The sequence below is a fragment of the Monoraphidium neglectum genome (genome assembly GCF_000611645.1).
Source record: "Monoraphidium neglectum strain SAG 48.87 unplaced genomic scaffold scaffold00013, whole genome shotgun sequence".
NCBI classification, from domain to species: Eukaryota; Viridiplantae; Chlorophyta; class Chlorophyceae; order Sphaeropleales; family Selenastraceae; genus Monoraphidium; species Monoraphidium neglectum.
The window spans coordinates 3295-17777 of NW_014013613.1; the positions used below are offsets into that span (position 1 = coordinate 3295).

General features: G+C 64.1%; 3 protein-coding genes across 3 annotated transcripts in view; 1 reads left to right on the forward strand and 2 right to left on the reverse strand.

Annotated features, from left to right (window-relative positions):
• Positions 1-1938: 1938 nt before the first annotated feature.
• On the reverse strand, positions 1939-2142 carry MNEG_0193 (hypothetical protein; the record flags this gene model as incomplete). The annotated part of the gene is made up of 1 exon (XM_014051313.1): positions 1939-2142. A coding segment is annotated over one exon (204 nt), but the record flags the coding sequence as incomplete, so codon positions are not given.
• Positions 2143-5587: 3445 nt separating this feature from the next.
• On the reverse strand, positions 5588-9081 carry MNEG_0194 (hypothetical protein; the record flags this gene model as incomplete). The annotated part of the gene is made up of 6 exons (XM_014051314.1): positions 5588-5737; positions 5990-6028; positions 6561-6896; positions 7529-7859; positions 8220-8719; positions 9028-9081. The coding sequence occupies 6 exons, from the start codon at positions 9079-9081 to the stop codon at positions 5588-5590; spliced, it is 1410 nt and encodes a 469-aa protein (XP_013906768.1).
• A 1133-nt stretch (positions 9082-10214) lies between these two features.
• The window catches only part of MNEG_0195 (hypothetical protein), a gene marked incomplete at both ends in the record, with an annotated part of 6055 nt that continues 1786 nt past the window's right edge, over positions 10215-14483 (forward strand). Inside the window, 10 exons of the mRNA XM_014051315.1 lie at positions 10215-10250; positions 10458-10658; positions 10833-11083; positions 11580-11701; positions 12172-12288; positions 12514-12622; positions 12969-13039; positions 13425-13480; positions 13683-13734; positions 14032-14261. Coding sequence (XP_013906769.1) covers positions 10215-10250; positions 10458-10658; positions 10833-11083; positions 11580-11701; positions 12172-12288; positions 12514-12622; positions 12969-13039; positions 13425-13480; positions 13683-13734; positions 14032-14261 — 1245 coding nt within the window. The remainder of the gene's footprint in view (positions 10251-10457; positions 10659-10832; positions 11084-11579; positions 11702-12171; positions 12289-12513; positions 12623-12968; positions 13040-13424; positions 13481-13682; positions 13735-14031; positions 14262-14483) is intronic.

Here is a 14483-nt window from a genome sequence, read left to right on the forward strand (position 1 = left end):
AGCCTTGTAGGGCAGGCATTCGTCTTTCACAACGTAGTCTTTGGCGAGCATGGCAGTCACAAAGACCCTTTGTGGGTTGTGTGTGAATGAGTGTGTGTGAGCGTGTGTATGAGTGTGTGTGTGTGTGTGTGTGTGAGAGAGAGAGAGAGAGAGAGAGAGTGTGTGTGTGTGTGAATGAGTGTGTGAGAGAGAGAGTGTGTGTGTGTCTGTGAGAGTGTGTGTATGTGTATGTGCGTGTGTGTGTGCGTGTGTGTGTGTGTGTGCGTGTGTGTGTGTGTGTGTGCACGCACTGCAAACACACAGGTTTAACACATGCACGATGCCTCCGTGCATCAGGGCAGGCACCCCAGGCAAGTGTGCGCTCAGTGTGCACACGCGTCAGGCCAGGAGAACAGCAATAGGGAGGCGCACACGCATCAACTCTTCCCCCCTCCCCTCACATCTGATTTTCCGGTACTCACTGTACTGCTTTTTCAAGCGTCATGGCGCTACTGCGGCAGGACCGCACCTCCCCAGGTGAGGCATTCTTGCAGAAATGGAGGTCCTGGGCGGCGAAAATGATGGCGAACAAGGTCACAGGTCATTTGGGCCATGCGCCTGTCCAGGCGCCACTAGCGCGGGCGGCCGCCAGGCACGCGGCCCTGGCTCTGCTGCGGCCGCCTCGAGGCTCTTGTTTGTAAGGTCTGCGTATTTCCAAGGTTCAGGGTCCAGCAAGGTTTAGGGTCAGCAAAGCGGGAGCCCCCTCTCCCGCTTCTCCACCCAAGAGCGTCACTGGGACTGCGCGCCTGCACGCTCCACTGGCGGTTTGCGCCGCTCTTCCGCAGCCCCGCGCTGACAGCAGCCTCCGCAGCCGCAATCTGTCGGGAAGGGATTGGACTCACGTTGTCGGAAGGGGCGCTTGGGGTGTAAAAAAAAAGAAGTTTCCAGCGCCAAATCGGGGTTTCGTAACCGTCGCCAATGGTCAAACACCCTGAATCAGCGCCCAAGTTTCAGTTCCTCAAAATGCGCCCCATCGCGTAACCGCTCTGCGCAAACAGCGGGTGCCAGGACAATCCGCCACGCCTTCAAAGCCATAGCCCCAAAGAGGCCACAAGCCTGGCTGTGCCCGGACCGTTTGCTGTGCACAAACACATGGCTGCGCCCACACTGCTGCCTGTGCCCCCAGGCCGCTCAGACTCACGATGGCGAAGGCCGTGCAGGTCGCGCAGATGCCCTGGTCCAGGACAGGGGGCAGCTGGCAGGGGCACAGGGAGCACGGCGTTCGATCGGAAGCCGGGGGCCATGTGGGTTGGGTGCGGCCAGGCATGGGGGGAGATGCAGAGGCGGTGGCGCGAACCGCGAGCGCGAACGTTGTACTCTAGTGGCCAACGCAGGGTCGCTGAACCCCCAGACACAGGCCGCCGTCCAACCCAATCCTTCAGCTTGGCGCCCGAGCGGCGCCCGCCCGAACCGCGGCCGCCCAAGCGGCGACCGCCCGAACCGCGGCCGCCCGAGCGGCGACCGCCCGAGCGGCGACCGCCCGAGCAACCGCCTCCGCCCCACGCACCAGTGCGGTGCCGCCCGTGTCGGCTGTTGAGCGCGCGTCAAACCTGGACGAACTGGCTGCGAAGGTGAGGCGTGCCAGGTCGTCGCTGGCGCCGTCGCCTGCACAGAGGGACCCAGACTGCTTGCTACACAACGCTGAGGGCTTGGCCTGCGGCGTGAAGTTTGTGGGGCAGGGGTTGCGCCGTGCGGACGACCAGCTTTGATTGAGGGTTGGGGAAGGGCAGTACCAGCCAGTGGCAAGGCCCCATCCCACTCCACTGCACTGAGCGCGGCGGCCCTGCGGCACGCGGCAGGTCAAAAGTGCAGCGGCCCGGCCGCCTTCGCAGCCCACACGCTGTGGAGCCACGGGGTTCGATCCAGTGCCGCGCTGCCGTGCGGGGCGCACGCACAAACCTTGTAGTCCGCAATGAGAGCCTTCGCGCCCTTGTAAACCTCCATCAAGCTCTTGTAAGTGCCAGTAGAGCCCAGAGGGTCGCTACGCTTCCCGATCAGCCCCTGGCCCTGCACCCCAGGCGCCACCAGCAGTAGAACGAGGGCCAGCGCCCGCATCAGCGGCGCCGCCGCGATCGGCACTACGCATCGTGCCGCTCGCGGCATCGCGCCGCTGCACGCGCGTTGCAGGGCGGGTGACAAATTGTGTTAAGGGTGTGGATGGCATGCGAGCCAGCAGGATGAGCTTGTCATCTCTTTTCAGGGCCAGCGGCGGTTTGCGCAGGGCGCAGCGTGCGGCGGGCGATGCAGCGACGCGCCAGACACCGGGCACGCCACTGTTGGGTGATCTCCCCTGAGCAGGCATGCGCGACGGCCAGTGCTTCGACGGCCGACCTGCTGTCTCACGAACAAAGTTTCGAGGTTGCATCCCCATCAAGGAGACACTCACCCGCAGGTGCACACACCGCGCCCTTTCAGTGGTGGGGCAGCGCGGTGACAAAACTGTCGCGGGCCTCTTCTGTTGGTTTAAGTGCAGTTCACGTGCTCACTGGCGCCGAAATGAACCGTCCCGGACCGCACCGTCGATGTTTGGTCTTCAGCAGTTCCCGATGGCAAAGGAATCTCACTGACCGGGAACGCGTCCTTGCCATATGTTACTGATATGTGAGCTCGATTCGCATCAGCAGCGGACCTGCAGGCGACCAGCACGGGACTCAGCCAAAGCACTGGCAGTCGGAATGGTGACAACACGGTGGCTGCCAGGAAGCCAGCACAGCGCACACCACACCTTTGCTGCTTCCACCATCGCAACCTGTGCGGCATGCTGACAGACCCATCAAGGCACTCTGCCTGGCTGTGTGAACAACAGCATGCGTGCGCCTGTCGCACGCGCGCGCTTTCTGAGAATGTGTGTATGTGTCCCAGCAGGCCACTACCCGCCTGGACGCACCCCCACCACCTCCTTGTGTTGCCAGTAGAGAGTTTGCCGGCGCTGCTTGCCACACAGTTGCAGCGTCTTAGCCTCGTGCACCTGAGTCCCGCACACCTCCTCTCACCAAGCAAAGGAGTGCCCACGGCGCTGCCGCGCAGGGCGAGAGACCTGCACCTCCATTTTGATCAACCACCCCAGCTCGTCCAGCGAGTGAGCGCCCACTGGAATTCAGTCCTGAAACGCAAATCGTCATTACTAAATTGTTTTCAGCCCCGCCGAAAGCATATGCCTGGATGCGTCCCTCTCCCCCACAAGGCGAGCCCAGGGCTCTGCACTGCATCTCTGTGTACCTATCCATCCCTGGCCGGATTGGCAGCCCCAAATACACAGGCGCTCAAGTCCGCTGGCCAGTCACCAGCTGGCGTGCGGTTCGGCCCCGCGCACGCATGTGACATACTTGCGTCCACGCCTGGAGATTGCGAGCAGCTACCGACACTTGCGCTGACACAGGAGCCCGGCACTGTGCTGGGGATCCTCACGTCTGAACCAACGCATAAGAACAAGACAAGCAACCAGGCAGTCACATTGCTGGGCGTCACCGAGAGCGGACAGGCCGCGCAAGCGCGTGCGCCTGGAGGCATAACATGCACAATGCGTCCCGCAATCGTCTGCTGAGCCATGCCCAGGGTGCACCCTTGGAAAAGCAAGCGGCGCAAACGCGGCCATCAGCTCACAGGGGCTGGGCGCAGTGCTGGCGGCATGCGCACTTGCGGCAGCGCCGCCGCAAGTGGGCCGACCCTCTGCGGGCAGCTCAGAGCACCTGCTTAGCAGTGTGTGGTGCGCCAATCGCGCAGTGGCTGCTGCCCTGCACGCACGCTTCCGGCCAGGCAGGGTCCAGGCGCGCTCACACGCAGCGGCTGGCCGACCGCGGCCTCGAGCTTCCTGGAGGCTTTGGAAACTGCTCAAATTTGCATGACAGTTACAATACAGAGCACGCACATGCTTTGTGAGGCGGCAAATTTAAAGAGACGCGAGAGCGTTTGCAGGGGAGTGAAGTGCAGGACGAGAAGTGCAAGCAGCGCCGGCCAGGGGCGTGCGCACACGCGTCAGCGTGCTGAGAAAGCGCGGGTGCATTTGAGAGGAGTGTGTGCCGACAACGAGGCCGCCTCTGCTTTATTGATGCGTTGAATGGGATGCGGTCGCATGGGGTTTTGTCAACCGCTTTATTTGCCCCTGCAAGCAGGCCGGCCATCGCCCAGACAGCCGAGTGTCCTACCCGAACGCCGTCGCTGCGCGTGCACACGCCTGATTGCGGGCAGCGCCCGTGCAGGGATTGAGAAAATCAGGGTAGCGAAGAAGCCCTCGGCAGATCGCGGGAGCGCAGCCAGGCAGGAGAAAGCCGGCAAGAAGCCCAGAGCCCGTGCAGCCACGCGCAGCACACAAAACCGCACGCGGCGCGCGGCCTCGAACCAAACGGGCGAGGGATCATTTGGGCAGTGATCATGATCGGAGATTGTGCACGAGGTGTGGTTGCTCATCGGACGGCCGACGGTGGGGTATGGGCAGATTCGGGTGCCGGCGATGCTCCCACACGGCGCACGCATAGCTTGCGAGGTTTCAGGGCCGGCGGCGGAAAGTTTTGGTTCGGAAAAGCACCCGCAGCGGTTGCAGATTGTCGTCGGCCGATTGAGGGATCGTGCTCACTGCTACCTGGTCCCGATTCTGGGGTGTCATGGTTTGCGCAACGAAAAACCTAGGCTGCCGCCGCGGGAGAAAGCGGGCTCCTCCCAAAAGAGCAGGCCGAAAGACAAAAACTGCCAATTGTCCAGTGAGTTTGATGATGGCGGGCCGGCAACGGCGCGCCTCTGTGTGCTCACCGGCTTGAACTCAGTCACGGATGAGAACTTCGCTGCGAAGCGACGTGCGAGCGGGTCGTGGCTAGGGACCAAGCGCCGGCATGCAAGCCACAAGAAAGCGCAACGAGTTGCGCCATGGCTGCGCCGACAGCAGGACAGTGTTGGGCGATACATTGCGTGGCAGGTTGCGGCGCTCAGACCAAATGCATGTGAGACTGTGGCCCAGAAGCAACACCGCCGGCAAGGACGAATTCCACCCCTACGTTTCTGTAAGTCTGACCTAATCGTTCAAACATGAATGTTCAAAGCCGCGCCGCTGAGATGCGCCGTGAGCCGTCGCAGCGCACACTCGTGCACCGCTCAGGCGGGGCGAAGCAGGGAAACACCTCAGGTTGGTCCTCGACCCTGATCATTGAGGACAGGGGGCACGCGACTGAGGCTCCAGCGCGGAAGGAAGCTCTTAGGTGGATGGTCAAGCCGTCTCCGGCACCTGAAATGGCACGGCTGGCTGGTGAGTATTCCAGGCCATGGTGAATATTCCAATGTGGGTGCAGCGGGTATAACCTGATGCCTGGGGTGCAGCGAAAGGTACTGCCTGGGGTGCATAGCTCAAGGTACGCGCTGGCTGCGCCCGTGGTTGCGCGGCGCCACGAGGAGCCGTGGGCAGCCATTGGCGCGAGCGCCGCCGCGCGGCGCCAACGGCTTGGGAATCCCTCGCGGCCCGGCGGGCGCGCACACGGCGGGCGCGCACACGGCGGGCGCGCACACGGCGGGAGCCCGCACGGCCAGCGGGCCCCGCCTGCAGTGGCACGCGGCGCAGCGCTCAGCCCTTGCGCGGGCGGAAGCAGTTGTCTTGGGGCGCCGAGAACTTGATCCTGTCCGGGAAAACCTCGGGTGTGAACTTCATAGTGTGCGCCAGGACGCGCCAGCACTCGGCGTCGTGGAGCGGCCAGGGGAATGCAAAAGCCATGCACTGCACGGGGAAAGGGGCGACGTTCAAGGTTTAAGGGGGCCCAGTGAGTGCATGCAGGTGTTGGTGTGCAGGAGACCGGGAGGGATGATTTTTGAAGGGCAAACAGGGAGGCCTCCTGAGCGCCAGCCTGCGCATGCCAAGCGAGGCGGCCTGGGGGTGCGAGGCCACACGCGAATGTTGCCAGCCCGCCAGGGGTGATAGCGAGCGCTCCTGGCTCCTGCCAGCAGCGATAGGGTTTGAGCACGCACCCACCTTGGCCAGCTGGGCGGGGTGCATCACGGCCCTGGATGCCTGTAAGGGCGCACACAGGGCGCAGTGTGGCGAACGCATGTGAGGGGTGCGACGGATGCACGCGTGCGGGGAGGCTCATAGGATTTGGTGGATGCCGAGTTTTTGGAGACGCAGCTGCCAACACAGGTGGGTCGGTACCTGTGAACGTCTCAATGCGTCCCAAAGTGTTCACACCACCGGCGCTCTCGTTGCCGCCTGCTGCTGTGCATGCATACCGGGACAACGCTGCTCATTATGCTGATCGCTTCCCACATCCCACCCCTTCCCCCACGCAAGCAACCTGCGTGCGCAGTCCCCTGCCGCATGGGGGACGTGATCATGCAAAGCCGTCACCCCAGGGGGCCACAGATGGGAAGCTACTTGACATGCATTGGCGACGTGCACGCAGCAGCAAGCATGAGAACACACTGTGCATGAAAGGGTGGCCTGGATTGGGGATGCGTCGAGGCGTGCAAAGTGTCGGCAACAGCACGGCATGCCTTGTGCAGTGCACGTGGACGGTCATCATGATACCAAACACGTGAATGCCCACCTGCATCATCATCATCATCGCCGTGCTTTCACACCGTGAACTCTCGGCAAGAGCCTCTGCCAGCGCCTCGGCCGCAGGCGTGCTCTCCGTCAGGCGAAGCCACGGCGCCCCAGCCGCCAGCGCCGCTGGCGGCTGCGCCATGCGCGGCGGCGCCTCGTGCGGTGGCTGCGACGCGTGCGGTCCCTGAAGCCAGTAGTCCGGATCGCCGGGCCCGTTGCTACGCGCCGCGCCGGCGCTCACGCTTGCGCTGGCGCTGGCGCTAGCGACAGATGCAGCGGGCGACGCGAGTGACGCGGCAGGAGAGACCGCGGGCAGGCCGCAGGTGGAGGCGTGCAGCTGCGTCGAGAGGCGTACTATCTGCTGGAGGCGCGCCTCTCTGAGGGATTTGAGCCGTTGGCCGAGAAACCTATTGCACTCCAAAACAAGCTGAGCCTGGTTTGTTGATTGTTGTTTGTTGTTTGTTGTGTGTTTGTGTGTGTGTGTGTGTGTGTGTGTGTGTGTGTCTGTCTCTGTGTGTGTACGCATGCAGGTTTGCAGGTGTGCAGGTGTGTTGTTATGCAGGTGTCAGGGGGTTGTGTGCGCGCAATCATACATGTTTGTGCATACTTGAGTGTGTGCTTGCGTGTGGTTGAGTATGCACCCGCATGCACGCACCCATTCGTGTATGCATGACAAGTGTTGAGATTGCACTTGTAGGCAACCGTGACATGCTTTATAGCAGAGGCCCCCTCCACGCGCACACATACCCATGTGCACACATACATGGACACACATCCTCAAACATACGACCACACTCCCACACGCGTTTGAGTGTATGCACGCTCGTGCACGCGTGTGCACACACACACACACACTCTCTCTCTCACACACACAGATACATACACACCAAAGGTAATGTTACACACACACACACACACACACACACACACACACACACACACACGCAGGCGCACTCCCAACATGCGCACCTGCACCCTCGTGAGCCCCGCGCCCCGCACGCAGCGCTCCCAGTGCGGCAGCCTCGCGTCCTCCATCCCGGCCGCCGGCCGCCCCGTCAGCAGGTGCCCGCCCATCAACCCCGCGTACGCGTCGGCGTTCCAGATCGCCAGCAGCCCCAGGAACGACCCCAGCCGCCGCCCGACGGCCCCGAGGCCCGGCGTGCAGGGGGCGCGGGCGGCTTGGTCGGGGCTTGCCGCCCTGTTGATGTCCCGGAGGGCGGGCTCGAGGCAGCTTTGGAACATGAGGCGCGCCTGGGCCGCATCCATGGCCCGGACCTCCTTGACCTGCTCGAGGGTTACGCTGTGGGCCCGAAGGCGGCAAGGGAAGGGCAGATGAGGGGCGTGCATGCGACAAGTCAGACGGCATACCGACGTTGTGTTGATGTGTATGTGCATGTGCGTGCGTTCATGCGTGCGTGTGTGCGCGTGTGTGTGGTGGGAGGGGGCTGACGATGCAGTTGCGCAGGCTGTGAGGGCGCAGTCCTTGAACATGGCCAGCCTTATGGATGTCAAGGCAGCTCGATTGGCAGTGGTCCCGGCTGCATGTGAGAGTGGACGGGAGTCAGGTCAAGGGTGCCGCTGCCGCAGCCACATCCGATCAGGACCTGCTTGAGGCCTGGATGGCCCCTCAAGCGCCCCCCCCACTGGCGTTCACTCTCACCTTTCGAGGTTGAGCAGGCTGCGGCCAGGCGCCAGGTGGGGCAGGCGGTCCCAGACTGCGTCGAGGGCGCTCTCCGCCGAGCCCAGGCTGCTGACCGGACCGCGGCTCGGCGGGGGCGCTTCTGCGCAGCTCAACGGGCTGCCGCCGCCGCCGATCACGCCGCGCACGTTGGAGCAGGTGGCAGCGCCCCCCTGTGCCGCGTCGCTCAACGCGGACCCCGGCCCAAGGGCGACGAAGCCCTGGTTGCCGCCGTCGACGCCGCACCAGCCTAGTGTCGCGCAGGCCAGGCCACAGCTACTCTGGGGTCCCGCGCAGGTGGACCGCGCCGCGGCAGCGGGCGCGGGCGCCGCCGTCGGCGCGAGCGCCGGCGCATGGCGCACCAGCTCAGCCAGCCGCATCACCCTCAGGTGGGCGACGACCTCATCCATCGCCCTGGCCACCACACTCAGGGCCACCAGGCGCAGTCGCAGCACCTCCCTCTCGGCCTCGAGCGCAGCGGCCTGCGGGGCGGCCGGGAGCGAAGGGGCGGAGGCGAAGCACTTTCAGCAAGACCCGAAGCTGTTGATTTTCAACCGCTTCGACCCAAACCGGCCTGGCGCCAGCTACAACGTGCTGGAAAGGTTTGGCGTCGCACAAGGCATGCAGCCGCGCTTGCCAGGCCCAAACTTTCGGAGCGTGAGCGTGGCAGCCGGCTGGCCTCGTGGGCATGGTGATGCGTCCAACGATCAGCTGCGGACCCTCGCGGTTGGGCCGCACGCAAGGTCAGCAGGAGCGCTCACGCTCGCGTCATCGTGCGACCGCCCCCCACCTGTGCCCGAATGCGCGCCAGCCGCTCCTTGAGGCGCGGCACAGAGTCCTGCATCTGCCGCAGCCCGCACGCCGCCTGCCGCGCGCCGGGCCCTTGGCGCCTGACACCCCCTCGCTGATGCGCGCGATCGCTCGTGATGCGGATGACGCGGGGATGCCGCCGCCGCGCCCTTGCCCGCCGCCGCCACGCCGGGCCCTCCTAGTGTGCAACTGGGGTCAACTGCTGGTATTTTAGGTCAGAAAGCGGGGCCGGCGGGGGCACCAGTGGTGAGAGGAGCAGCGCAAGCAGCTCCGATCGCTGGCGCTTGATGACGGTTGCAACCCACGGGGCAGCAGGACGCGCCGTTCTATGAAGGGGGCCCTAGAGACCTACGATCACAATCACATCTACCGTTTGTCTATGCGAGTCTGGAGTTTGGGGCACCCTCTTGGTGGGCCGCATTCTACGTGCCGTACCTTCCGGGATGTGGGGGCGCCAGCTTTGGGCCCTTCGCTGGCTTGTAGCAACCAGCATATAACCACTATAATCATCACCATGGTGTAGCGTGGACACTCTTCTGCGTGTCAGCTGGAGCGCTGCCCCGAACAAGGAACACGCACCCTGGCCGGAACGCAGTGACCATTACGATCAGCCACCTGTCATTGACAGAGATCGACAAAAAGTTATTGTCTATCGTTGGATAACATCAGCGTGAGGGATCCACACACTGTGCTTCACTTCCAGTGCTGCACCGAACCAAAGTGTGGCCCTCAACCACCGGTTACCAGCCATTGCAGGCCGAAAAAGAGGCATAATTGTTCGTGGTTTCCGCAAAGGTGGGCGGGTCACCCGGCCTGCACCACAGCCAGACGTGGCTCAACGTCGCGAGGGTGCCTATGCCTCTGTGAAGTCTAACACGGGTGCACACACATTCTATACGTGTCAGGAGTCTTTCCAAAAGCGCCGGTAGCAGCCAGGCGCAGCGCATGGGCACACCGCGACTTTGCGCGCCGTGACGCCCCGCCGCCGCCCTCGCGCCACCCGCGCCCCACCCACCCGCGCACGCGACAGAGCAAATGGCGCCGGCGCGCGCGCTGCGACTGGTGGCGCTGCTGGCGTGCTGCTTGCTGGCTGCAGGGCAGGGCCTGGAGCGCAGCAGGGACAACCTTTTGGGCTCCAGTGGAACGTACAGGAGCCTTCAGTCTCTCATGGCCAGCTCCAAATCATTTCAAAACGCGTTCAAGGTGAGAAGCCAAACCGGGCCGCTGGCGGCCGGCACGGCAGCGCAACTGCGAGAAATGGACGCACAAGCAGCCGGAGCCGTGCATGCAGACTGTGCCAACCGACTCTGTTGCCTGCCGCCGCGCGGAGCAGCACCCCTAACTCCCCCTTCCCCCGCTCACGCGAGCGCGCACGCCCGCACGCCCGCACGCCTCCCCCGCCGCGCGCAGACGAACCGCGGCAGCGCTTGCAGCAACAAGCAGGGGTCCCTCTGCGCCGCAAAGGCCAGCGTCGACGAGACGGCCGCGCTGACAGTAGCGGCCTCTCCCACGAAGTTCGACGCCCGCAGCAGCAGCGACACGGGCGGCTTCGTCCTCACGTCGCCCGTGGGCGACCAGGGCTCCTGCTACAGCTGCACGGCGTTCGCGGTGGTGAGGCGCCACGCGGGCTGCAGCAGGCGGCGGGGGTGGGGATGGGTGGGTGGTTGGGTGAGGGGCGACCCTCACGCATCGCAGCAGCATGCCGGCGTTGATAGCAGGCGACGGCGGCGGCGCTCTCTCTTCCCACGCCCGCGTCCTGACGCCGAACGGACGCGCGGCCCGCAGGCTGGCGCGGCGGAGGCCGCCGTCTCGGCGGCGCTCCGCAAGACGGCGGTCGGGCGCAACTGGAGCGTGCAGGACCTGCACTTTTGCCTCGCGACCAACTCCGGCGAGAGCAAGTCGTGCCGCTCGAGCGCGAGCAGCCTGATAGACGTTTTGAAGCCGTTCACGGCGGCGACGCGCGCGCTGGTGCTCGACAAGTGCCTGCCCTATGAGGCGCCGGACGCGCCGCTCGACCAAGACCTCTGCGATTACAAGTGAGTGGGAATACTTTAATCTGTCAGACTATAATTGTGGAATGGCGGTGCTTGCTTTGGCGTGACTGTTCATCAATGAGCCGGCGCTTGGGCAGGCAACAGCCACGCTGGTTTCCTTCGCATCGAGGTTGGGTCTGGTGTCAGGGTGACGTCTCCGGCTGCGGTGGGGCGGTTTGGGTGGGATCGGCGCGGTCGGCGCCACACGACAGCGCGGCGACTGGAAACGTGCAGGAAGCATCCCAGGTGGCGCGGCGACGCGTGCGATGGCGGCCGCATGCCAGGAAAGCGAGGTCGCAGGTCGATCGCCAGCGCTGCGTGACGGGTCCCAGCGGGGCACGACGCAGAGGCGGGCCGGGCGCCCCTCCCGATCCCTCACAACCGCCAACCAGCAGTGATCTTGAGCCACCCAGGGCGCCCTCGGCCTCTGCTCCCCCCCTCATCCGGCCCCACCCACCACCCACCAACTCTGGATCGACACTGCTTTTTTGCCACACAGGTGCAAGGACACAGACCCAGATGCCGTCGGAAAATTTGAGTACGTGCAGCTCAACTCGCCGTGGGAGGTGCAGGAGCACCTGAGGAACTGGGGAGGCGTGGTGACGCGTCTGGACATATACGGTAGGGGCGTGGGCAGGGTGGGGTGGGGGGCGACAGGTTTTTCTGGGAGCGGGGGGCGTCTGGTGGTGCGGCGGTGTGGTTGTGGTGGTGTGCAGGGGGCAGGGCGTCGAGGGGTCGGGCCATCCTGGGAGTATGGGGCGGAAGGGACAAGGGGGCGGTCAAGGGCGGGGCGGCGCGGTGAGTCTACGACTGGAACGGGCGGCGAGGGCGGCGGAGATTCGGGGGGTGGTTATTGTGGTATGGGGTGGTAAGTGAAGCTGAGTCATCTGGCGGGGCGCCCAGGAAGCCCTCCGCTCCTCAGGCGCCGTCCGCTCGGGCACAGGCACGAGCTCATCATTCTCTCCTCCAAAACACCAGCCTGCCGCTCTCTGCAATCCCCGGCTCTCCTGCCTGCGTCACGCTGCGCCGACCCAGCCTCCTCTGCCCGCCGCGCTGCACAACCCGTGTGCCCCTCTGCCTGCGCCGCCCAGACGACCTGAGGCCCTTCTTTGCGAAGAACCCGAAGGGCAGCTACAACGGCCCGGCTCCCAACGCGACCTTCATTGAGGGCCACGCAGTCTTGCTCGTTGGCTACGACAACACCCGGAGTGAGCGCGCCGGCGACGCAAACTCGCCAGCTCATGCCTCGGCGCCAGCCAGGCCGTGCATTTGTCACTCGCCGCGCGCGGCGTTGCGGTGCGCCGCGCCTTGGTGCCGGGTGTGGGGCCCTGATTGCAACCACACCCGCGCCTCTCCCACACTGCGGTGAATCTCAGACAGCCGGCGGGCTAAACCCTAACCTTGAACCTTGGACCCTCAACTCTTGGATCCAGACGCCTACCTTATCAAAAACAGCTGGGGCACTGATTTCGGCGACGGCGGGTTTGCTTGGATATCATACGCTGCGGGGGAGAAGGTCGGGATCGGGGCGCGCGCCGACACGTGAGTGATCTCAAAAACAGCATGGGTTCAGGGTCACATATGTCGTTTTGGGGTGCGGAGGGCATCTGTTGGGTGTGCCTGGATTCTGACTTGGGACAGAGTGCATGTACACGGGCGGTGGGGTCGCAATGCAGGGGCCAGAGGCGCGGTTTGGCGGGGCACAGGTAGATGGATGGGAGAGCGTGTGTTAGACTGTTTCCTTGCTTTGCGTGTGCAGCCACGATGCGATTGCGCCGCGGCGGCTACTCCTCACTCCGCTGCGCTGTCACAGCCTCCCCAGCTTGTCCCTCATCCCCACCAATACACAACACCCTGCATCGCCGCCCACGCCCCCCCCCCCTTGCAGCTACGGCCTGCGCTTCCGCCCCGCCAACCCGCCGCCGCTGCCGTTTGTCTACACGACAGCCGCGCTCACGGGTGAGTCATTCACAGCCGCCCGCGCTTGCTGGGTGGGAGGAGCCGCGACCTTCCTTCTTGTGATGTGAAAAGAAGCGAAAAGAAGACTGTACCACCCCGCTTCCAGGCATCTTTGCATGGACCCCGGCACCCCAGTGGCATCGAGTGTATGACTGCGCGCTCCCCACCCGCAGAAACGGGCCCCCTTTCTCAGGGCCTCTCTGGACGCACTTGCTGCTCGTGTCTCTCTGGTTCTCTGCCCCTCTGTCTCTGTCTTTTGCTCTCGATTTCTAGTCCTCAATCACTCACACATATACACACACACATGCATGTACACAATTGTTCGCACGACACTCACAACCTCCCTCCGTTTCCAACTGCCCTGACGCCGCGCCCGCCCCTGCAGACTGCCTCAACCTAACAGTCCCCGACGGCATGTGGCCCTCCACTGTCGCCCAACTGGTGAGCCCTCGTGTCCCCCCGCCCTGCTCTCCTTGTGGACCCTATAGGCAGATACCTTGTCGCAAGATACCTTGTCGCAGGTATTTTTTACCCCCCCCCCTTCATCCTTCCCCAGCCTTCCTGCGTGCGTCAGGGTTGCGCCCCCTCTCCCCGCGCTCCCGCCTCAAGCCGGCTGCCCTGATCCGCACCCGGTCCCCCACAGCTGCGCGTGCCTCTGAGGAAGCTTCTGATTGACAACCTCGAGACCATCACTGGTGAGCAAACTGCACACCTCCGGTTCAGACTCGAGGTAACCTTCTTGCGACCGCGACATGTCCATTTGCAAGTGAAGGCAGGGCAGGTGCCTATAATTGCATGGGGGCGGCTGCCAGCACACCAGCAAAGTCCCGACAGCCCTGACTAAAGTCAGACACATCGACCATCACCCTGCTCCTGGTCGCTCCTTTGGCCTGGTGCGGATATCATCACCTCGCCACTGCTACCACCCAACCTGACTGCAACTTCTTTGAATCACAGCCGGAACCTTTAATTTGCACACTTCACATCCTCAGATCTTGAGAAACCCCTCGACCCCAAGAAGCCCCTCATCGCCTGCGGCGTACCTCAAGCCATCGTAACCCGCCTGATGCCTGTCGGCGGCAGGCCCGCCGCCGCCTCGGCGTCGCCGGCGGCGGGGCTGTCGCCGCCCGCGACGCCAGCACCCGCACCCAAGGGCGACGCTGCAGCGGCGGCGGCGGCAGATGCGGCGGCTGGCGAAGATTGCCAGGCGAACGAGCCGGAGGTGGGTCCCTAACGCGACCCGCCGCCTCTTTCTCAGCCCACCCACACATCCTATTGACATCATGCGTGCTTCGCAACACTCATCCTTGAGCACCCAAGCACACCTTGCGGCGCATTTGCGCAACACCTACGTGCTCGCACACACACAGTTGCAAAGGCAGTTAGACGCACACACAATCACATGCACGCACGCGCGCACGCGCGCGCGCACACACACACAAAC